At 41.1% G+C, this 23,793-nt stretch overlaps 1 protein-coding gene across 1 annotated transcript in view; it reads right to left on the bottom strand.

Moving 5' to 3' along the window:
• The window catches only part of LOC126457302 (mitochondrial 2-oxoglutarate/malate carrier protein-like), a 74,210-nt gene that overhangs the window by 43,138 nt on the left and 7,279 nt on the right, over window positions 1-23,793 (bottom strand). Inside the window, exon 2 of the mRNA XM_050093485.1 lies at window positions 5,209-5,422. Coding sequence (XP_049949442.1) covers window positions 5,209-5,416 — 208 coding nt within the window. The 5' untranslated portion in view covers window positions 5,417-5,422. The remainder of the gene's footprint in view (window positions 1-5,208; window positions 5,423-23,793) is intronic.

The raw sequence follows: 23,793 nt of genomic DNA, 5'->3' as shown, positions 1-23,793 counted from the left end.
AAATTATTTGGCGCGTTTCCAATGGCTGTAAGGCAAACGCTAGAACATATCCTCAAATATGAATCCTGTCATCATCGTATAACAGCCAGTGTCTTTTAGTTGTACATTATTCATATGTACACTCAGTACTTAGCTATGGGATTCTTTTCTGGAGAACATGAGCACAAAATATGAACACAGCTTTCCTACTTCAAGAAGGAGCCATATGAATAATAACCAAAAATAGTAGTTCAGCTTATTGTAAAAATCTATTCAAATCACTGGGGATTGTAACTACACCATGTGCAACATTTTTACCATCGGCTGCTTTTATTTTAAACCCAAATATCAACCGGTTTCGGTCATGGACCATATTCACGGATAAGGGTTAAAATGATTTAAGCCAGCACATTACGTTTGTCATTACCTAAATAAGTGTAAAGCATGTAATGAATATCAATATACGACACAGGACTTTTAAAAGCAAGCATAGCAAGTGTACACAGAGCAGTACTGATTAGGAGATCAGGACTATAAGTATTACTTTGTATAAAATATTGAGGAGTGGTGAAAGATTTTTAAAAAGACTTTTTAAAGATCTTTGACAATTCCTCAATATTTTATACAATGTAATACTTGTAGTCCTCATCTTCTCATCAATACTGCTCTGTTTACACTTACTATGTTTGCTTCTAAAAGACCTGTGTCGTATATCGATACTCACGACATGCTCTACACATTACTTAAGTAATGACAAATTAATGTGGGGGGTTAAATATTTTTAACACTTATCCGTGAAGATGGTCCATGACTGAAACCGATTGATACTTGGATTTAATATAAAAGCAGACGACGGTCAGACATGCATTTTATTCATTACTTGACGGTTGGTGACAGTCACCTTCTAAAAATGGTTAAAACATTTTTACCCATAAGAGACTTGTTCTCATGCACCGTCCTCCTCCCTCCACATCTCCCCTTTCCCTTGTACACTTTTACCCATATCAGTTTTTGCCACTAATTGTGATCAACACTCTATAAAAAATTTGAACTTGGATATCCCTCTCAGTTTTCCATCCGAGGTGCTTAGGAGTTTGTGTGTTCTCGTAAAGATAAGTTATTTAGATCGTAATAACAGTTACTTTAGTATAGATTACTCCTTAAATACGCGTATTTATGTGTTTTCCGTCTTTCTATCAAAGGTTTCACTTATCATTACGTATTATTCCAGAAAACGCGAAAAGATGGTTAAGTCGAATTGTAATCGTATTTTTGTTTACGTTTTGGGGCAGTAAACTTAAAGAATGACGTTTAATAGTTCTTTTTCTTTCCAGAAATTTAAGTACGGTATATCCCTTCATTACTAAGCTCATATTTCAGGAATGTAATGTAAATCTTAAGCTGTTTGATTTAGAAACTTTTGCATTAATAATTTGTTTACATACATTTTGCATATATTGCAGTTACGTTAAAAGTTACATTTTGTTGTGAATAAGTTAACTAAAAGATACTGCAGTTACGTGAGTACTGAGGTCTTGTTTTTAGCGGAAATAATTAACTTTTTACGTTACACGCCAGAAGCGCTAACATGAAGGTCTAATTTTTGCGAATCGTTAGTAACGAAAAGTTGTATACTGTAAAGTGTGTTAAGTGATTTAATTCTATTTTTGAGCATTTAATCTGTGTTGCAATGTGTAATAATGTGGGTGTTGCCATAGGGTAGTCAGACACACAGAGTGGTATGGGTAAATTGTAGGTTGATATTCCACTAGGGTTACTGTAGAGGAGAACTGAATGAGGAATTCAGTGAGGGTCTCCCATGGAACCGTTGTCTCTGCGAAAAAGACAAGAGAATCGCCGGCCAAGAGATAAAGATTTGTGCCCTTCAACCTGAATTAGAACATGCGGAATTTGAACTCGATAGGCTGGAGGGGGAATAATATTGTAGGAACTGGGTAAAGGTAACAGGTAATGGATGAAAGATTAACAGCTCTTCAACTACATTTGGGCTAACAGTTTTTAATTTAATAAGTTTGACTTATTACCTGAAGAAGAGAGGGTAGAGCCTCATACAACTGTAGGTCACATTAGGCTACAGCAGACTCATAGCAAAGAAACTAAGTGTAGGTCGGGACCAAAAGATAGAATGAAGGAAAGTGTTCTGGTGCTAGGTAGTAGCCCCGGCAGGGGTGTAGGCCAGGTGGTACAGGACAAGTTAGGAATAGTGTACCAGGTCGCAAGTAAGTTGACGTCAAATGCTAGCCTTAGCCAGATGAGAGAGGTCGTAGGGAATCTGTGCAAAGATTTTGACGAAAATGGTCAGGTTATTATAGTAGATAGAGTGGGAAACGGCGTGGCTAAGGACTGAAACTACAGTACTAGGGATGACATGGATGAAATAGGAGTAGAAACTACACTCACAAATGTGAGTTTTGTGGAGGTCCTAGAGCATCGTTGATTAGCCCTGGGTTAACACTACTGTGAATTGTGTGAACACTGAGTCGAGCAGGCTGCTGCTGACTGAAATGAAATCTCATATGATCGCAGTGCCTGTCGTTACAATTGGAAGACGAGATATACTAAACATGGCCTAAAGCAAAATCCCAGTAAGTACTAGTATCGGAGAGTTACATTTTTATTTTATGAAGACTTAACAATAAATAATTTCGGTGCCAGATGGAATATCATGATCTCTGCAGAAAAACAGTAGATATGTATAGGTTGATCTTGTTTTGTCGCAATTTTGGCGTTGAACAGAGTTTGGGCAAATGAGAGTATGCACATTCATTAATTAATAATAATCATTCAAGTGAAAAAATCGGTGTAAACAATTATTGTTGTCCTGTGGCACGTTTTATTGCAGAGAAGGCGAAAGGGTTTTGCTGTTCATCGAGGTTGTAAAAGGAGGTACGTGAAAAAGGATTATTTCTGGCTGGCTTGGACTGTATAAAATGGCCGCTTGAGCGGTACGTAAGAATTGAGTAGAATTCTCACACTTTTCAAGAGCTTGCAATCTTTACTTTCCGATTTCACGGTTAAAGCATGAAAGGACTAATAGTTTTCTCCGGGTCAGCTCATCGCAGAAGCCCTCTGCCCCCGCATACCGATCTATTTCGAGACAGTTATTTTTTTCTTGATCGTTAAACTAGCTTCAATCATGAAATAGGGGACTATGAAATAACCCGTTCGTACCTCTCTCGCTAATGCAATTTTTTTTTGTGCTAAGACTAACGATTCCTTCGAGTGTCATCCTCAAATTACAGGCGTATCTAATTTTAAAAAATCATTATAATTTTTCTCTCACTAAGCAGTCAAAATGCTTGGGAAAGTCACACAGATGGAGCTTTTATACTTCCAATTACGGTTCAGGCTGCCTGTTATGAAAGAAGCTCAAATAACAGAAGAGCCTCACAATTTGCTTAAGAATACACTGGAAAGTAAGGTTAATTGATTTCATCAGAATATTGGGGGACTGAGAATTAAGATGGAAGAGCTTCTTGTCTGCCTGGAAAATTTAGAGCGCTCAGAAAAGATCCTGTGCCTAGCTGAGCACCACATAGCCAAACGGTTAGAAAAGTTGCAAATAAAAGATTACGCTGCACCATCTCAATCATCCAGAACTAGTATGGGAAAAGAAGGAGTTGCTACTTATTTTAAGACAGAATAAAAGTTCAAAAACATTGAGTCTTGCAGATTATGTGTTGATCTGCACATAGAAGTGTGTGCTGCTGAATTAATAAGTGAAAATGGTTCACTTGTAATTGTAAATGTATAAAGGAACCAATGGGAAATTCTGGACTGTTTATGAGGAATTTGCATTCCTTACATTGCTGATGGTCAGACAACAGCATGCACTTAATAGGGTGTGGTGATTTCAATGTAGATTTTCTAAATGATTCTGATAGAAAAAGAACATGGAAACTTAATGTAGATCCTCCTACTTGATCTTTTTAACTTTCCAACACAGGCGGACAACGACAGTAGGACCCTCATTGATAAAGATTCCTTTGAGGAAGTTCAAAGCAACAGAATTACTGTTTACTCACTAACAAATACTGTCTCTTATCATGACGCTCAGTTAGGATAAATATGATAATTCCCTCCAGTATTGATACTCCCCATAAGGAGAAGACAAGAAGTACCATGCCCCGATTTCCCAGAAACTCCGCTGAGTGGAAGAGGGGTCAAAATAAGTGAACATGTATTTCGGCTTATCCGTTGATACTTGACCGTTTCTGAGAAAACGACGGTCAGAACCCAGTTATTATTTTATTAATTTTTGTTTTTCATTTATTTACCCCTGTCCATAGGACATAACTACAGAAATGCTTTCCATTGTACCCGGAAATAACGTTGTCTTTATTGGTCTTCTAATTGTATGGTGAATGAATTAAAGAGAAAAAAGACAATAAATTAATGGAAAAATTATTTTAAATTGTTTTCGGCGAATTCCTGTGATGTATCTCGATTCATACAACCATCTTATTTTCTTTGTTTTCGTTTTTCCTTTTCCCATATGGAGTCGTCCTTGTTATGTATCGGTTTTGGCGATGTTAGTGATGTCTGGTGGCCGGATGTGCTTCCTGATACCACCTTTCCCCCCTTGTGAAGAGATCTACGTGTCCCTCTTGTCTGCGGCTAGTGCAGCTCTTTATACTAAAAGTCTTTTTCTAAATCTTTGTTCAGTGTGCAGGACGTTGGTACGTGTCCGGCATTTACCCAGATGGATGTGCGAAACAGCCCAAAAAACCACATCCAGACTGACTGTATCAACAGCTCACATCATTAATCTGCGAAGCTGGCTTCTACCCGGGGCTGGCTTGTCTCCCTGTGTCCAGGAAGTGTGAGTGTTAGCGCTCTTGGGTCACTGTCATACAACCAGTAATTAGATAAAATATTATTTCATCAAAAAGTAGAATACGATATTTGTTAATTAACATTTCCATTTGTCAATAAATATGAAATGTGGGTAATAGGAAACTAGGGTTACTACTAACGAGATGCAAATAAGTGATATCTCCACTACAAATCTATAATGGGACCCACTGAGTTATCGATGAATACATTTATAGGCTAGAAATGTTTTGCAGCTCGACAGTGTGTTAGGTAACTGATGTCCAGACACCGAGCATAAAATCCAGTAAGAATGACGAGTATGGAAGAGGGACAGTCTGTGAGGTCCGCTTGTCAGAGTACGAAATGGAGTGAATGGATGGACGAGCGACTGACCAGAGGCGATGAGTGAGGAGCGCATGCCGGCATAGAAGGGCATGGAGACACCGAGGCTGAGCACGGTGCGCACCACGCTGTGGAGAGAGCCGGACCACAGCGCCCACAGGCCCTCCTCGTGCCGTATGCGCCGCATCGCGTCCATTACGTGGCGGTACTGCTGGCGCTTCGATTTCCGCAGCATTCCATCCGTCGCCATCCGCACCATCGCCACCTATCCGAATGACCAACAATTACCCTCTGCACAACGCTGTCACTTACGCACATTTAGAGCTACTACACCAACTATAAATGTGAGCATGAAATAGCTATGACGGAATCTTGGAAATTTTTTGGTGCCCATACTCCAAAAAGGGGTAAGTGCTGAAAAATGTGAATATCACGTAACTATCAGTTTAATACGTCATAACTGCAAAATACTGATGCAAATTACACTACTGGCCATTAAAATTGCTACATCACGAAGATGACGAGGTACAGACGCGAAATTTAACCGACAGGAAGAAGATGCTATGATATGCAAATGATTAGCTTTTAAGAGCATTCACACAAGGTTGGCGCCGGTGGCGACACTTACAACGAGCTAACATGAGGAAAGTTTCCTACCGATTTCTCATACATAAACAGCAGTTGACCGGCGTTGCCTGGTGAAACGTTGTTGTGATGCCTCGTGTAAGGAGGAGAAACGCGTACCATCACGTTTCCGACTTTGATAAAGGTCGGATTGTAGCCTATAGCGATTGCGGTTTATCGTATCGCGATATTGCTGCTCGCGTTGGTCGAGATCCAATGACTGTTAGCAGAATATGGAATCGGTGGGTTCAGGAGGGTAATACGCAACGCCGTGCTGGATCCCAACGGCCTCGTATCACTAGCAGTCGAGATGACAGGCATCTTATCCGCATGCTGTAACGGATCGTGCAGCCACGTCTCGATCCTTGAGTCAACAGATGGGGACGTTTGCAAGACAACAACCATCTGCACGAACAGTTCGACGACGTTTGCAGCAGCATGGACTATCAGCTCGGAGACCATGGCTGCGGTTACCCTTGACACTGCATCACAGACAGGAACGCCTGCGATGGTGTAGTCAACGACGAACCTGGGTGCACGAATGGCAAAACGCCATTTTTTCGGATGAATCCAGGTTCTGTTTACAGCATCATGATGGTGGCATCCGTGTTTGGCGACATCGCGGTGAGCGCACATTGGAAGCGTGTATTCGTCATAGCCATACTGGCGTATCACCCGGCGTGATGGTATGAGGTGCCATCGGTTACACGTCTCGGTCACTTCTTGTTCGCATTGACGGCACTTTGAACAGTGGACGTTACATTTCGGATGTGTTACGACCCGTGGCTCTACCCTTCATGGCCGGCCGCGGTGGTCTCTCGGTTCTAGGCGCGCAGTCCGGAACCGCGCGACCGCTACGGTCGCAGGTTCGAATCCTGCCTCGGGCATGGATGCGTGTTCTGCCCTAGGTTAGTTAGGTTTAACTAGTTCTAAGTTCTAGGGGACTGATGACCACAGCTGTTAAGTCCCATAGTGCTCAGAGCCATTTGAACCATTTTCTACCCTTCATTCAGTTTCTGCGAAACCCTACATTTCAGCAGGATAATGCACGACCGCATGTTACAGGTTCTGTACGGGCCTTTCTGGATACAGAAAATGTTCGACTGCTTGCCTGGCCAACACATTCTCCAGATCTTTCACCAATTGAAAACGTCTGGTCAATGGTGGCCGAGCAACTGGCTCGTCACAATACGACAGTCACTACTCTTGATGAACTGTGGTATCGTGTTGAAGCTGCATGGGCAGCTGTACCTGTACACGCCATCCAAGCTCTGTTTGACTCAATGTCCAGGCGTATCAGGGCCGTTGTTACGGCCAAGGTGGTTGTGCTGGGTACTGATTTTTCAGGATCTATGCTCCCAAATTGCGTGAAAATGTAGTTACATGTCAGTTCTAGTACAATATATTTGTCCAATGAATGCCCGTTTATCATCTGCATTTCTTCTTGGTGTAGCAAATTTTAATGGCCAGTAGTGTACTTACAGAAAAATGGGAAACCTGGTTAAGGTATCGGAAAATGAGACACAATACTGAAACTACAATTTATCTTAGAAGAGTGCTTCCCAATCTGGTAATTTTCTGAGTGGTAGGAAGCAAAGGGTTCGATTATGTTTCAGTCACAAAAGTTACTCTAATAAATAATTAATATTATCATTATTTCGTAAGACTGATACTGACTACATAATTTACCGGCAATTAATATTTTTATTTTTGCAAATGCTAGAACTAACGTACGACACAATGTGGTGGAGGTTACAGCATGTGGAACGCAAATATTAATAACGTCTTCCTCAGAGTCCACGCACTACAAACATACTTTGTACCGTGCCTCTGTGGAGGTGCAGAGAGCTGTGATCTCAACGAGTGTAGGACGCCGAGGTCGGAGCGCAGGAGTGTGGTCCAGTGAAAGGCCCGAGACTGTCAGTGGCAGAGCGTTGGCTGCAAATACATTTATTTCTGGAGTCATACAATGCAAACATCTTCTCGGTGGCGTCGACGAAAGGCAGCCAGGAGTTTCTGACACACCCAGCACAGTGGCGTCTACGCTGCATGCTGGAAGTCAAGAACTGCATCTTCAGCACTGACACGTCGGGCAGAATGGCGATCCAGGGTTCTGTAGCCATTGTCTACCCAGTTGGGATGCTGGTAGCAAGGTGCACTGCTTAATGGGAGTGCTCTCGAACCCATCGTAGTTTGTGCCTAGGTCAGTGGCCAACAGATCTGTGTGGCACGATGAGAAGTATGCCCAGGCCTCTCAACAAGAGGCGGGAACAATTGCAGCATCTGTTCACAGATACAGCCAGCGGGGACATCAAGTTCGCCCCTTTCCCGGACAGTGTCTGTGGCCGGCAGCTGGCAGGTCACACCTGGGTGACCCCCAGCTCAGGTCTACACATTAGTGGCAGCAGTGGCATTCCACAGCTGTGCAGTGAATCAGGCAGGCTAGTGTCTTGCAGTTGAATTCAGTAGATGAATATTAGGCAGCACATTGTGGAACAGCCTTGACGTGGATTCACTGTAACTCACAATTCTGTCAAGCTAAATGGTTACTGCCTACCTGCAAAGAAACAGCATTCAATAAAATCGAATCGAATGGTTTGTGTGCTTCAGAAGTCGCAGTATTTATGCTGATCGGATTATGCCGATGAAGTTATCGAGTTGCGTGGATGGGAGAATTTGGCCCCATTTTCTAAGGCTGGTAGCTCTGAATGACCATGCTGCAATGTCCCAACTACGGCTCTGAGCTCTTCTGCTTAGCTCTTTCTGCTATATCAGCATGCTGAAAGGCATTCCTGGATACAATTTACGTTTTGTTTCAGCGCCGCGCAGTGCTGTCAGAATGATATTATGATTCGACCATTCTGCTGCAATTGCATTCTCCACTCAGTTTGGGTTGTTGTGGCAATGCCCCAGTTGTGTGTCTCGCTAACCGCTACATTGGTTTTTCTTCCTGGTTACGCTCTGACTGTGACACCGTGCTTGGGCCTGCATTGGCTCTGGTCGACACTTACTGGGGGAAAAAAACTTTAAAAATTTACATTCACACAGAATTCCTTGCTGTGGTGCAACACATCTAAGACAGTAATTTTGAGACGTATACAGGGTGTTACAAAAAGGTACGACCAAACTTTCAGGAAACATTCCTCACACACAAAGAAAGAAAATATGTTATGTGGACAGGTGTCCGGAAACGCTTACTTTCCATGTTAGAGCTCATTTTATTACTTCTCTTCACATCACATTAATCATGGAATGGAAACACACAGCAACAGAACGAACCAGCGTGACTTCAAACACTTTGTTACAGGAAATGTTCAAAATGTCCTCCGTTAGCGAGGATACATGCATCCACCCTCCGTCGCATGGAATCCCTGATGCGCTGATGCAGCCCTGGAGAATGGCGTATTGTATCACAGCCGTCCACAATACGCGCACGAAGAGTCTCTACATTTGGTACCGGGGTTGCGTAGACAAGAGCTTTCAAATGCCCCCATAAATGAAAGTCAAGAGGGTTGAGGTCAGGAGAACGTGGAGGCCATGGAATTGGTCCGCCTCTATCAATCCATCGGTCACCGAATCTGTTGTTGAGACGCGTACGAACACATCGACTGAAATGTGCAGGAGCTCCATCGTGCATGAACCACATGTTGTGTTGTACTTATAAAGACACATGTTCTAGCAGCATAGGTAGAGTGTGCCGTACGAAATCATGATAACGTGCTCCATTGAGCATAGGTGGAAGAACATGGGGCCCAATCAAGACATCACCAACAATGCCTGCCCAAACGTTCACAGAAAATCTGTGTTGATGATGTGATTGCACAATTTCGTGCGGATTCTCGTCAGCCCACACATGTTGATTGTGAAAATTTACAATTTGATCACGTTGGAATGAAGCCTCATCCGTAAAGAGAACATTTGCACTGAAATGAGGATTAACACATTGTTGGATGAACCATTCACAGAAGTGTACCCGTGGAGGCCAATCAGCTGCTGATAGTGCCTGCGCACGCTGTACATGGTACAGAAACAACTGGTTCTTCCATACAGTGACGTGGTCAACGTTACCTTGTACAGCAGCAACTTCTCTGACGCTGACTTTAGGGTTATCGTCAACTGCACGAAGAATTGCCTCGTCCACTACAGATGTCCTCGTCGTTCTAGGTCTTCCCCAGTCGCGCGTCATAGGATGGACTGTTCCGTGCTCCCTAAGACGCCGATCAATTGCTTCGAACGTCTTCCTGTCGGGACACCTTCGTTCTGGAAATCTGTCTCGATACAAACGTACCGCGCCTCGGCTATTGCCCCATGCTAATCCATACATCAAATGGGCATCTGCCAACTCCGCATTTGTAAACATTGCACTGACTGCAAAACCACGTTCGTGATGAACACTAACCTGTTGATGCTACGTACTGATGCGCTTGATGCTAGTACTGTAGAGCAATGAGTCGCATGTCAACACAAGCACTGAAGTCAACATTACCTTCCTTCAATTGGGCCAACTGGCGGTGAATAGAGGAAGTACAGTACATACTGACGAAACTAAAATGAGCTCTAACATGGAAATTAAGCGTTTCCGGACACATGTCCACATAACATCTTTTCTTTATTTGTGTGTGAGGAATGTTTCCTGAAAGTTTGGCCGTACCTTTTTGTAACACCCTGTATATCACATATGTATATATCTCATGAAAAAGCCTTCTTTGGGTTGTAGGTAGTTTCTGCAATGGACCAGAAATTGCTTTATGATTTACTTCGCAACGGATGAAGGATCAAATTGACGGAACAACACAACAGTATCTATACCAGGTTTCCCTCCTAACATTCGTCAGGCGCATTTTCTCTGGTGTTTCAACCGATATTTGCAATTTCATTTTTCCAACGTAGCCGGCCGAAGTGGCCGTGCGGTTAAAGGCGCTGCAGTCTGGAACTGCAAGACCGCTACGGTCGCAGGTTCGAATCCTGCCTCGGGCATGGATGTTTGTGATGTCCTTAGGTTAGGTAGGTTTAACTAGTTCTAAGTTCTAGGGGACTAATGACCTCAGAAGTTGAGTCCCATAGTGCTCAGAGCCATTTTTCCAACGTAGGCCTACAGCAGGAGTCATCCCAGAACAAATACTGCTCGTGATGACGCCCAGTTTCGATGGAATGTGTCGGTTTGTTTGCCATTACAAACAAAATTATTTTTAAAGTGAAATTTCAAGTGTCCATTCGATAGAATGGTTCCAGATTAGTTTAGTATGATATCCGTTCTGTCGATATGTATTTAAAGGGACCGCAAAACTCAAAGAATAACCAGTACTCCAACAGCATTGGCTCTGGTCTACACATATCGGGGGAAAAAAACTTTAAAAAATTTACATTCACACAGAATTCTTTGGTGTGGTGCAACACATCTAAGACAGTAATTTTGAGACGTATATATTGTAAGCAGGCTGTTTATGTTTTCTTGTTGGCAACGTTACGTAGCGTTCTGTATGAAAATCACTGGCTGTACTGTGTGCAGTCTGTGGCTAGTTTGCATTGTTGTCTGCCATTGTAGTGTTGGGCAGCGGCAGCTGGATGTGAACAGCGCGTAGCGTTGCGCAGTTGGAGGTGAGCCGCCAGCAGTGGTGGATGTGGGGAGAGAGATGGCGGACTTTTGAAATTTGTCATGAACTGATATATATATTATGACTATTAAGGTAAATACATTGTTTGTTCTCTATTAAAATCTTTCATTTTCTAACTATGCCTATCAGTAGTTAGTGCCTTCAGTGGTTTGAATCTTTTATTTAGCTGGCAGTAGTGGCGCTCGCTGTATTGCAGTATCTTGAGTAACGAAGATTTTTGTGAGGTAAGTGATTTGTGAAACGTATAGTTTAATGTTAGTCAGAGCCATTCATTTCTAGGGTTTTTGAAAGTCAGATTGCGTTGCGCCAAAAATATTGTGTATCAGGTTAAGCACAGTCGTGTGCAATTTTTCAAGGGGGACGTTTCATATGTCGACCCTTGGTCTAGGATACCTCACTGGAATCTTCTGATTTTTTCTTGTAGTTTGTGTAATTAGTGTAGCTTTTGTTTATTGCTAGCGCGTAATTGTAGAGAGAATCTCCTTTGTAGTTGCAGTCTTTCATTGTTGTTGTGGCATGCATGTTAATTTGCACCAAGTATTTCGCAGCTGTTGTGTTTTTCTGTGTTATCGTGTGAAATATTGTGACAATAATGGCGTGTGAAAAACGTAACACTAGGCTCCAAAGTAAAGTGAGAAATAATAGTGACAACGAGCGTAGCTTGCCAGCACCACTGTGTAATGAATTAACAGACGTTCAAAGTAGTAATTTGGTAACTGTGCATAGGGAAATGGAGCAGGCTGCAAACAATGGCGTAGACAGTGAAACAGGTAGTGAACAGGGAAGCATTATCGATCGATCGCTCGGCAACAGCTCGCCTCAGGAATCCGAAATGACAGGACACAATTTTGCAAATACTGTAGATTCAGGTTTTGCGTCCTCACCATTTTCTCAAATGCGTCAAGACACATTTTCCGCTTGTCAAAATGTGAATGTTGCCGGTGCAAATTCACTGCCGAAAAGCACTGAGGAACATGTTTCAGACACCAGTGCATTGTTATTACAATTAATGCAACAAATGGGACAAAAGCTTGAAAAGTTAGACACAATGGAACAAAATCAGAGACAAACACAGCAATAGTTAGACACAATGGAACAAAATCAGAGACAAACACAGCAAAAGCTTCAAAAGTTAGACACAATGGAACAAAATCAGAGACAAACACAGCAAAAGATTCAAAAGTTAGACACAGTGGAACAAAATCTTAAAAAGTTAGACTCATTGGAACAAACTCTTGAACAAACACGTGAAGATTTAACTACTGAGTTACATAACATTGAATCGAAATGTCAAAAAGTCTGTAATGACGTAAAAACTCAAATTTGTGAGCATTTTCAACCTATTTTTTCGCGGCATGAAAATGCATTACAGAATCACGAAGCAGCCATAAAAGAACTGCAAACTATTGTTCATGAAAATCATGAGACCTTGCAAGCTAAATTGGACTCAATTGCATCTACCGATTCGCTTACGCAACTTGCAAAAACTCAGGAAAACTTGAAGGACACAGTAGATTCGATTTCAACACAAATGGACACTCTGAAACTTGGTTCAGAAAAACACACTGAGGAAATGTGTTCACTATCGGAGAAAGTAGCCGAACTTTCAGATCAGGTCACTAACTTATCTACAAAGGTAGATGATGATCTGAATGACACAAGACCTGTAGCCTTCACTGACACAGAAGAGTATGAACAAATTAGAAAATTCAAACAAAATTAAAATCAAATCAATACACAGTACAAAAGAGAAATCCGGGAAGTACAAGATCAGTTGACGCAGGTAATACAAGAATTACATATTTCAGAGGACACTCGCGCTCCAGTACGGGAAGAGGGACATAGAAATACGGAACAACCACAAAATAATAACACAGGACACTTCGGAAATTATGAAAGAAATTGGCAAGGCGCACTGGATTTTGAGATGGAACCGCCGACAAGACGTAACAATGACCGATATGCTACTCGCCGACACGATGATTTTGACTATAAGCTGTTCATTACTACACGTAAATTCAAAACGTTTAAGAATTCTGCCAACGACATTCATCCACAAGTGTGGCTCCATCCCCCAACTGGTCATTGGAGCACAGGTTAGAATTTATGTGTGGCTACTTGGAGAATGAACCAGCTGTAAGAATGCGATCGGTCATTGACAATTGTCACAGTGAAGGAGAATTTTATCATGCCTTACTCTCAGCGTATTGGTCTCAAGCTACACAAGACCGAGTAAAACATAGCATCATAATGATGAAACGTTTCATACAATCTGAATTTTCCAGTCTTATGAAATATTTTGAAGACATGTTGCATAAGAATCAGTATCTTTCAAACCCATACAGCCCCTCAGAACTCATCCGCATTTGCTTAATCAAATTACCTGAACATTTACGGCATATTATTTTAGCAGGATGTTGCAAAGACGACATTGAAGCTTTTCAGGGACTGTTACAAGAACTGGAAATTGACACTGACAATCCCGGAACCCGAAAACAGGAGCACAACAATTACAGATCACATTCGTCACAATTCCGCGATGAAAGAAATAATAACTGGACACGACAAGGCTATTCTCACAACACATATCGTGACCAAAACAGACTCACCCGTATGACAATCGTTGGCAGAGTAGTAATAACTACAGGGAAAGATCACCTCTTCGCGGTAATGACTATCACAGAGACAATCAGAGAAACAGACAATATGGGAACCAAAACAATTATTATTACGGGAGACAGAATAACTTTAGACGCAACGGTCCAGCGCGCAGTTACGATTCAGGGAGAAATTCTCCACCACGTGACCGACAAGAAAGAAACTATGGAATCTACTGACATGACGACAGACGATATGATCGTAACGACAGACCTGAATTGCACCAGAACTGGCGGGATTCAAACAGAGCAGGGCCCTCTCGAGGAGGTGAATTTGTAGAAGTTAGGTCTCCAAATCCCAATAACGACGCGCGCCAACAAAGAGACAATAGGCAATGACTCATACCGCTGTCAGCCACGAAACGTACGTATGAAACTGACGACGCAGCTGCCGTAGCTAGTAATTACGTAAAAATGGAAGACATTAGGGACATCTTACTCCAGCAACACGACATAAAACATAACAACACTGCATATCCTGTGATTCACATTACTGTAAATGACGTAAAATTTACGGCAGTACTTGACTCTGGCAGTCCCATTTCAGTAATTAGTGAAACAGCTTTTAGCAAATGCAACAAATCGAACGATTGCCCCACACTTTCGTTACGTAAGATTAAATTACAAGGTGCAATCTTTGGAAAAAGTGTAGATGTACGCCAACAAACCAATTTAGAATTCTTTTGTCAAAGCCACAGCTTCGCTATGAACTTTCTCATTGTTCCATTATTGTCGACGGAAATTATATTGGGAGTAGACTTTTTGAATGAATACAAAGCAATCTTAAACTTTCACGATGCTGAAATAAGTTTAGAGAAAGAAGGTAAGTCAATAGCTTTGAAATTTGAAGATTGGCTCTCAAACCATGACGAGGAAATTAATCGGCTTTACCTTCTGTTAGACAACAGTTCGGAATTTTCTACGGAACTAGACACTAACAATCACTCTGCAAGTACTGACAGGGATGATATCGACGGCATATTTGAAATTAATGAGTTAATTCAGAATAAAATTCAAACAATTGAAAATTGTAATGACACTGATAGGCAGGACCTTTTTGAGATTTTACAAGCACATTCCACAGTTTTTACTCATAAAACAGGAACAATCAGGGGATTTCAATACCAATTTCGTGTTCGTCAGCATACTAAATTTTGTGTTAGACCATATGTAATTCCAGCACATTATAGGGACCGTGTTAGAACAAAAATACAATCTATGCTTGACGAGGGCATTATTGAGCCTGCAGTAAGCTCATACAACAATCCATTACATGTTGTTAAGAAGAAAAATGGATCGATCAGGCTTGTCTTAGATTCGAGACAAATCAATACTATCATTATTCCTGAAACAGACAGGCCACAAACGTTGGAAGAACTTCTTCAAAATTTTAATGGTGTAAAAGTGTTGTCTTTCATTGATCTCAGATCCAGCTTTTATCAGATCGAACTTCATCCAGAATGTAGAAAATACACAGCTTTCCTTTGTTTCGGCGTTTGTTATCAGTTTCGGAAACTTCCCTTTGGTTTGAACATTTCTTCAGCAGCATTCATTCGCGAGCTAAATTCCATATTACCTGAGTTCTTAAAACGTTACATCACCTTATATGTGCACGATATTCTAATAGCAGAAGCTTCATGGGAACTACATAATCGCATCCTCAACAGTTTGTTACGTATTTTTGCAGAATCTGGAATTACAGTTAACTTGGAAAAGCCTGAATTCGGTAGGTCAAAGGTGAGGTTTTTGGGACATATTATTTCTTCTGAAGGCATTCAGCCAGATCCTGAAAAGTTAGAAGCAATCAGAGCCATTCCAGTTCCATCCACAAAAAGACAAGTCCGCAGTTTTCTAGGTCTCGTAAATTTTTACCGTCGTTTTCTGAATATGCAAATTCTTGTTACACCAAAACTTTGTTCTCTCACTGAAAAAAATACTATTTGGAACTGGGACGAACAAGCACAGTTGGAATTCAATTCTTTGAAAGAATCGCTACTTAACGCGCCAATACTAGCTCATCCAGATCTGTCACAAGATTTCTGCCTTAGCACGGATTTTTCTAAAGTCGGTCTTGGTGCCCATTTATTTCAAGAAGCCACAGAAAATGACACCACTGTTCAGAAAACCATTGCTTTTGCTAGCCGAGTGCTAACAAAATCTGAAAAAAATTATTCCGTTACTGAATTAGAAGCTTTAGCTATCATTTGGGCATTTAACAAATTCCGTTTCTTTCTTTCTGGTAAGCACGTAAAAGTATACAGTGATCATCGTGCATTACAATTTCTTACGTCTTCAAAATTAAATCATGACAGGTTAAAACGTTGGGCATTGTTTCTGCAAGAATTCCGCTTCACAATAGTCTACATTCCCGGCAAGGAGAACATTGTTGCGGACGCACTGTCACGCGCACCGGCTGGGCTTGAGAAAAGTAACACAGAAGGCAACCTCGAGAAAATTTTCAGTATTCTTTACATTCAGAAAGTCGCCTTTGAAAACTTCATCACCACATCTTTAAAGGACATTGCTCATGAACAAGATAAAGATCCGATTTGGAAAGACATCAAGAGCAAATGGCATGAAAAGACACACACTCAGATTCGGCACTATTATCTGGTTAGAAACAACATACTTTTCAAACGCTGCACTGTTGTTGATAAGCTCATTTGGTACATTCATTTCAGCTATGCACATTTTGGCCCACGAAAATGTTATCATATTCTTCGAACGACTTGTTATTTTAACAATATGGAAAAGAGAATTCGAAGAGTCTTGTCTATTTGTAAACTTTGTCAAAAGGCGAAACCATCTACGATCTCCCATCGTGCTCCGCTGTTTCCTATCATTCCTTCTAAATTAAAAGAATTTGCTGCTGTTGATCTCTTGGGACCGCTTGTCAGAACATCTAATGGATTTTCGTACGTTCTAGTCGCTGTTGAACTTACTTCAAAATTTGTTTCTTTCACACCGTTACGTAAAGCCACTGGACGGTCTGTATCTAACGCCTTTGTTAAAAATTTCTTACGTGAAGTTGGACACGTTAGTAAAGTCATTTCAGATAACGGACCACAATTCAGATCTGCTGTTTGGTCACGCATGCTTCGCAATCATAAAATCAAACCTGTTTTTATTTCATTGTACTCACCACATTGTAACCCCTCCAGATGGATTATGAAAGAAATCAATAAGCTTTGCAGACTTTATTGTCACAGAAAGCATCAGCATTGGGACAGATATTTACACTTATTTCAAAACGTGCTGAATGAAATGCCTCATGATTCCACTGCTTTACCACCTACTCTTGTACTAAAGAATGAAGAACCACCGAACAGAATCAGAGAGCTTTTACCTTTCCCGAATACACGTAAACTTCGACACAAAGACATAATTGATTTGGCTCTTAAAAATATAAAATCTGCAGCAGACAAAAGGAGAAAACTACACGGTAAAGCAAATGCAAAGAAATTGTATATTGGTCAGAAAGTTCTCATTAAAGCTCATTCATTGTCACATAAGAAGAAACACTTGAGTCACAAATTCTTTCTAGTTTACAATGGACCTTACAGAATCCGACGTATACCACATGATAATTGCGTTGAAGTTGAAACTCTGCGTACTAGGAAGAGTAAAGGTTTACACCACATTTCACATGTAAAACCGTTTATTGAAAGATAATCTGCTTTTTAACTTTGTCTTTACCATAAAATTTTTCACTTCACATTTCTAGTATGCTTTGTCAGACTTAGAATCTGTTAACATGCAACAATGTTTGAAGTTAAATATCCAGTCAAGAACCAAGAGAACTTATTTAAACAGAAATTACGAATGCATTGTTATAGTGAACAGACGACACAGTGTTGTTATTTGTACATTCTTGCTTGTTAGTTGCACGATTACGTAACGACTATCAGGCTTACATACATAGAACATGTACTGGTACTGCTAATGAGATTTTAGTGCAACATTTTGGTTTACTTGAAAATACATTATGGATTCAAGGTGCTTTCTGAGTGATACCAGATGAGATAGTGGTTAGTTTATTTGACAGCTACACGTCTATATCACGACGCTACTAATGTGTGACACAATTTACCTTGTTGCTTTTGCGGTGTATCTGTTTTATATCTGCACAGTTTTTCTGAATTCTTCTGGAAAGTAAAACATGTTTTAGTAGTAACTTTTGTGGTATAGCTACAAGGAGACAGCCTTTTCTGTAGCACAACAATACGTTACAGCACAGTACTTTCTTCATCACGGCAATAAGCGTTATAACTAAGATATCTATACTCAAAGCATTGCACTTTTGTTTATCATGAGGTAAGTACATTGACTTTTGCAGAACTTAGCTTTCGGAGGACGATAATTACGACACTTCCACAAAATTATCTTACAGCAAGACGCACATTTAGCGCTACAGGACACGCATTTGAGTGATTAATTTTGTACTTAAAACATTTATTTTTAAAGATATTTGAAGTACAATGATACGAAGTTTTTCCGTGATACATTTCATTCCATTGCAATGATCTGTAACACATGAGGGTATAATTACATTAATCCTCAGGGGGGTACTCGCTTACTTTGTGTATCATGTGTTTGGCAAGCACTAGGAGCCCTAGCTAATATGGTATTTGCTTACACAACTTTACACATCAGTACCATATTTCTCCAACACATAATTACACAGCTATCTGATCATTTAACTGAGAGAGACAAACGTTTTTACTACGGCAGTGACATATGTTTACGCAACTACACAGTTGGGTAACTTCACACTTACGAAATTGTATTTTGTCTGTACTTTGTAAACTGTTCATATTTTTTCGGAACCATTGTGATACTATGAGAGCTTTGAATGATGTATTTGGTATGGGATCATGATTTTTAAAGTATGTTTGAGGCAGATGACACTTTTGACATGAGCAGAGAATTTTTTTTAGGTTTTGACACTATTGGAGGAAGCTACAACGATTTTGAGATTTGGCAGAGGTTTTATGATGTTATTATTACGATGATGATGTGTATTATGCTGTTGCGGTATGTTTATGATCAGTAAGCTGATGCTATATGAGGAATTTGATTATGCTACGTATTTATTATGATGAAATATTGAAGAAGTGTCGACGAATATGTATATGTGTAATAAGGTAAGGAATAATGAGTAGTGGTTAGGGACTCTGATTTGTGAAAAAGGATGTTGGAAACCAAGAATCGTACTTTAAGAGTTATGAAATCTGCGTAAATGCGTGAATGTACCACAATGCCGACGAAAATTTTTTGGACACTGTTATATTTACAGGATTTTGTTTCTACAGATTTGTAACGCAAATTCTAGACCTGTGAAATTTTGTATATGAGACTGTCACTGTATTGCAAACTGGTGTCGTAAATATTTCGGTAAGAAAGCCAAGTGACCTTGACGTAATGCGTCATGAGTGGCCAGCTGTGTCAGATGCCTGGTGAAAAAGCCATTAGTGTGTGCCTTTTCAGAGGCACAGGTAGAAAAAAAAGGGAGGCCATTATCATCGCTATTGACATTTCTTTGTCGAAAGCATCGCAAATACGACACGCTCAAACTTGAAAACATATGATTACACTGTGGAGCTCTTAATTTATGATATTTACTAAAATGCCTAATGAAATGATGAGAAACATTTTACATCTATTGTCTCTCTAGTTGAGAGATTGTTCATTTTGTTTAATATCTGGTTTCCAGCTGTGTTGCAGCATTGGTTTTATAAAATAAAATTACATGTATTTGCTAATGTGAACACTTTTTGTCAACAGACCTATTAAATAATTATTTTATGATCCACATTCTTCGAAAAAGGAGCACTTGGAAAGGAAAGAACAATAAGAAGGGATTAATAACAGTTACTGCATACATAACTTTCTTTTCAACTACTGTACTTGGTAATATTTTTGGTAGAATAACTTCTTGTGGTGCACCACTTTAATGACATAGATATTAAGATGTGAACAGACATTTTCCTTATTTGTGTTGTTGTCTTTAGTGTACTATTTTTTCTGCTTGAGCTTTGTCATGTTTAGGTTTATAGCATTTGCTGCTGCTGCTTGCCAGGCATAGTGTTACTGAATTTGACTTTGTATTACTGGGTTAAGCCAGTTTTACTACTGATTTATTTTTATTGTTTGCTGCACATTGCCTTATATTAGTTGTAATATTGCAATTGCTCTGCTAATTTATGCTGCTTTGTATTTTTTTATCATTGCTGTTTGTGTTAATTGTCTTGTGCTGCTGCATTGTCTCGTTCCTTAGTTTAGCATCTGAGCTCATTAGATTTAAGTTAGCTTAAGATGGGGTAAGCTATATGAGAGAACGAGTTGTGATGAATGGAAAGAAATGCATTGAGAAGCTATAAGAAAATGGTTGGCCAAAAAAAGTATTTAAAAGACGATATGAACAAAAAAGTAGGGTTTAGGTAGGATTTTCTTGGAAATAAATGATGAGGTAAGATAATGGAAAATAAATAATGAGGTAAGAAATATGTAAACATATAAATACAGAAAGCATGCTTGGATAGGATTTTTTTTGGTGGAAACAAATGTTGAAATAAGACGTAAGATCTATGGAATGAAGTTTTGGGTTGGACTGCAGTACCAAATGTTACCCTGAAAACGAACCCTGTCTTTCCTTTCGTATTATTCCGCTATGTGTTTATGTATCCTTGTGTATTTGTCTTTTTCCTGTCTTTATGTGTTTGGCTAATAAGATTTATGTTGTAGAATTTTTCAAATACTATGTTATTTTCTTTGTAAAGATGTTTAGACATTATTTATTCCGTTCTGTTTTAATGCTCATGTGTGAAGTCTATGTTTCAATAATTATTCTGATCTTTTATGTATGTACTTATGTCATAATTCCTGTAACACTGATGTATATGTTATTTCGATTCTTTTGTAAAGCCTATATTACTACAAATGTTATCTGTATTGTTATGTTCTTTAAAGATGTATTTTGTACCTTTGTTATTGTATTCTCATGTTATAAAATTGTAATTGACACCAGTTCATCAAATTAAGCAACTTGTAAGTTACATTTCACTGGACACGTTTCTGTTGGTCATAGTATATGGACAAAATGTGAGAAGTAGGGACTGATAGTGTTTGCACGAGTGTTAATGATTCAGCAAGGGACTGGATAACAGCATTGCTGGTTCTAAGGACAGTTCCAAAAATTTCGTGAGTGGACAAGTGATGGTTTATGAACTTGCTATATTCTCCGCAAGACTCTTCGATGCTGATTGTGCACCTGGACAGTTGCAACAGATGGCTGCTGGCCGTCTCTACATGGACTACAGTGGGTCTGCATCTTTGATGACCCACCAATACCATTATTTCTACAAGGACTACAGTGGGTCTACACCTTTGCTGACTCACCAGTACCATTATTTCTAGAAGGACTGCAGTGGGTCTGCACCTCTGGTGGCCCACCATACTGTAATCTTTACCAGGACTACAGTGGGCCTGCTCTGTGATGACCTACCTACCAATACTCTTCAAAACGTCGAATGACTCTGCTGTGGGTTTGCTCTGTTGTGGCCCATTACCTGTCAGCATGTCAAGAGTCAGCATTGTCTTTATGTTGGAAGGACAACACTACTTCTTCAAGACTGCATGGAAATCCACTACTTCCGTGTCCATTTTCTTTTACTGCTCAGACTTTGAGAAAATTTTAGCTTTTGACAAACATTTTATCAATGCATTTGATATCTGTGTTATTGTAATTATGAAAAATTTTATCAAATCATTATTGGCCACTGCCCAAAACAATTTGTAAAATTTTTTGTGGGGAGCATGGGGGCTATGTAAGTAGGCTGTTTATGTTTTCTTGTTGGCAACGTTACGTAGGGCTCTGTATGAAAATCACTGGCTGTACTGTGTGCAGTCTGTGGCTAGTTTGCATTGTTGTCTGCCATTGTAGTGTTGGGCAGCGGCAGCTGGATGTGAACAGCGGGTAGCGTTGCGCAGTTGGAGGTGAGCCACCAGCAGTGGTGGATGTGGGGAGAGAGATGGCGGACTTTTGAAATTTGTCATGAACTGATATATATATATATATATATATATATATATATATATATATATATATATATATATATATGTATATACACTCCTGGAAATTGAAATAAGAACACCGTGAATTCATTGTCCCAGGAAGGGGAAACTTTATTGACACATTCCTGGGGTCAGATACATCACATGATCACACTGACAGAACCACAGGCACATAGACACAGGCAACAGAGCATGCACAATGTCGGCACTAGTACAGTGTATATCCACCTTTCGCAGCAATGCAGGCTGCTATTCTCCCATGGAGACGATCGTAGAGATGCTGGATGTAGTCCTGTGGAACGGCTTGCCATGCCATTTCCACCTGGCGCCTCAGTTGGACCAGCGTTCGTGCTGGACGTGCAGACCGCGTGAGACGACGCTTCATCCAGTCCCAAACATGCTCAATCGGGGACAGATCCGGAGATCTTGCTGGCCACGGTAGTTGACTTACACCTTCTAGACCACGTTGGGTGGCACGGGATACATGCGGACGTGCATTGTCCTGTTGGAACAGCAAGTTCCCTTGCCGGTCTAGGAATGGTAGAACGATGGGTTCGATGACGGTTTGGATGTACCGTGCACTATTCAGTGTCCCCTCGACGATCACCAGTGGTGTACGGCCAGTGTAGGAGATCGCTCCCCACACCATGATGCCGGGTGTTGGCCCTGTGTGCCTCGGTCGTATGCAGTCCTGATTGTGGCGCTCACCTGCACGGCGCCAAACACGCATACGACCATCATTGGCACCAAGGCAGAAGCGACCCTCATCGCTGAAGACGACACGTCTCCATTCGTCCCTCCATTCACGCCTGTCGCGACACCACTGGAGGCGGGCTGCACGATGTTGGGGCGTGAGCGGAAGACGGCCTAACGGTGTGCGGGACCGTAGCCCAGCTTCATGGAGACGGTTGCGAATGGTCCTCGCCGATACCCCAGGAGCAACAGTGTCCCTAATTTGCTGGGAAGTGGCGGTGCGGTAAGCCTACGGCACTGCGTAGGATCCTACGGTCTTGGCGTGCATCCGTGCGTCGCTGCGGTCCGGTCCCAGGTCGACGGGCACGTGCGCCTTCCGCCGACCACTGGCGACAACATCGATGTACTGTGGAGACCTCACGCCCCACGTGTTGAGCAATTCGGCGGTACGTCCACCCGGCCTCCCGCATGCCCACTATACGCCCTCGCTCAAAGTCCGTCAACTGCACATACGGTTCACATCCACGCTGTCGCGGCATGCTACCAGTGTTAAAGACTGCGATGGAGCTCCGTATGCCACGGCAAACTGGCTGACACTGACGGCGGCGGTGCACAAATGCTGCGCAGCTAGCGCCATTCGACGGCCAACACCGCGGTTCCTGGTGTGTCCGCTGTGCCGTGCGTGTGATCATTGCTTGTACAGCCCTCTCGCAGTGTCCGGAGCAAGTATGGTGGGTCTGACACACCGGTGTCAATGTGTTCTTTTTTCCATTTCCAGGAGTGTATTATGACTATTAAGGTAAATACATTGTTTGTTCTCTATTAAAATCTTTCATTTGCTAACTATGCCTATCAGTAGTTAGTGCCTTCAGTAGTTTGAATCTTTTATTTAGCTGGCCGTAGTGGCGCTCGCTGTATTGCAGTAGCTTGAGTAACGAAGATTTTTGTGAGGTAAGTGATTTGTGAAACGTATA

This window comes from Schistocerca serialis, chromosome 2, assembly GCF_023864345.2.
Source record: "Schistocerca serialis cubense isolate TAMUIC-IGC-003099 chromosome 2, iqSchSeri2.2, whole genome shotgun sequence".
Taxonomy (NCBI): Eukaryota; Metazoa; Arthropoda; class Insecta; order Orthoptera; family Acrididae; genus Schistocerca; species Schistocerca serialis.
This window is presented reverse-complemented; position numbering and strand designations above follow the sequence as displayed.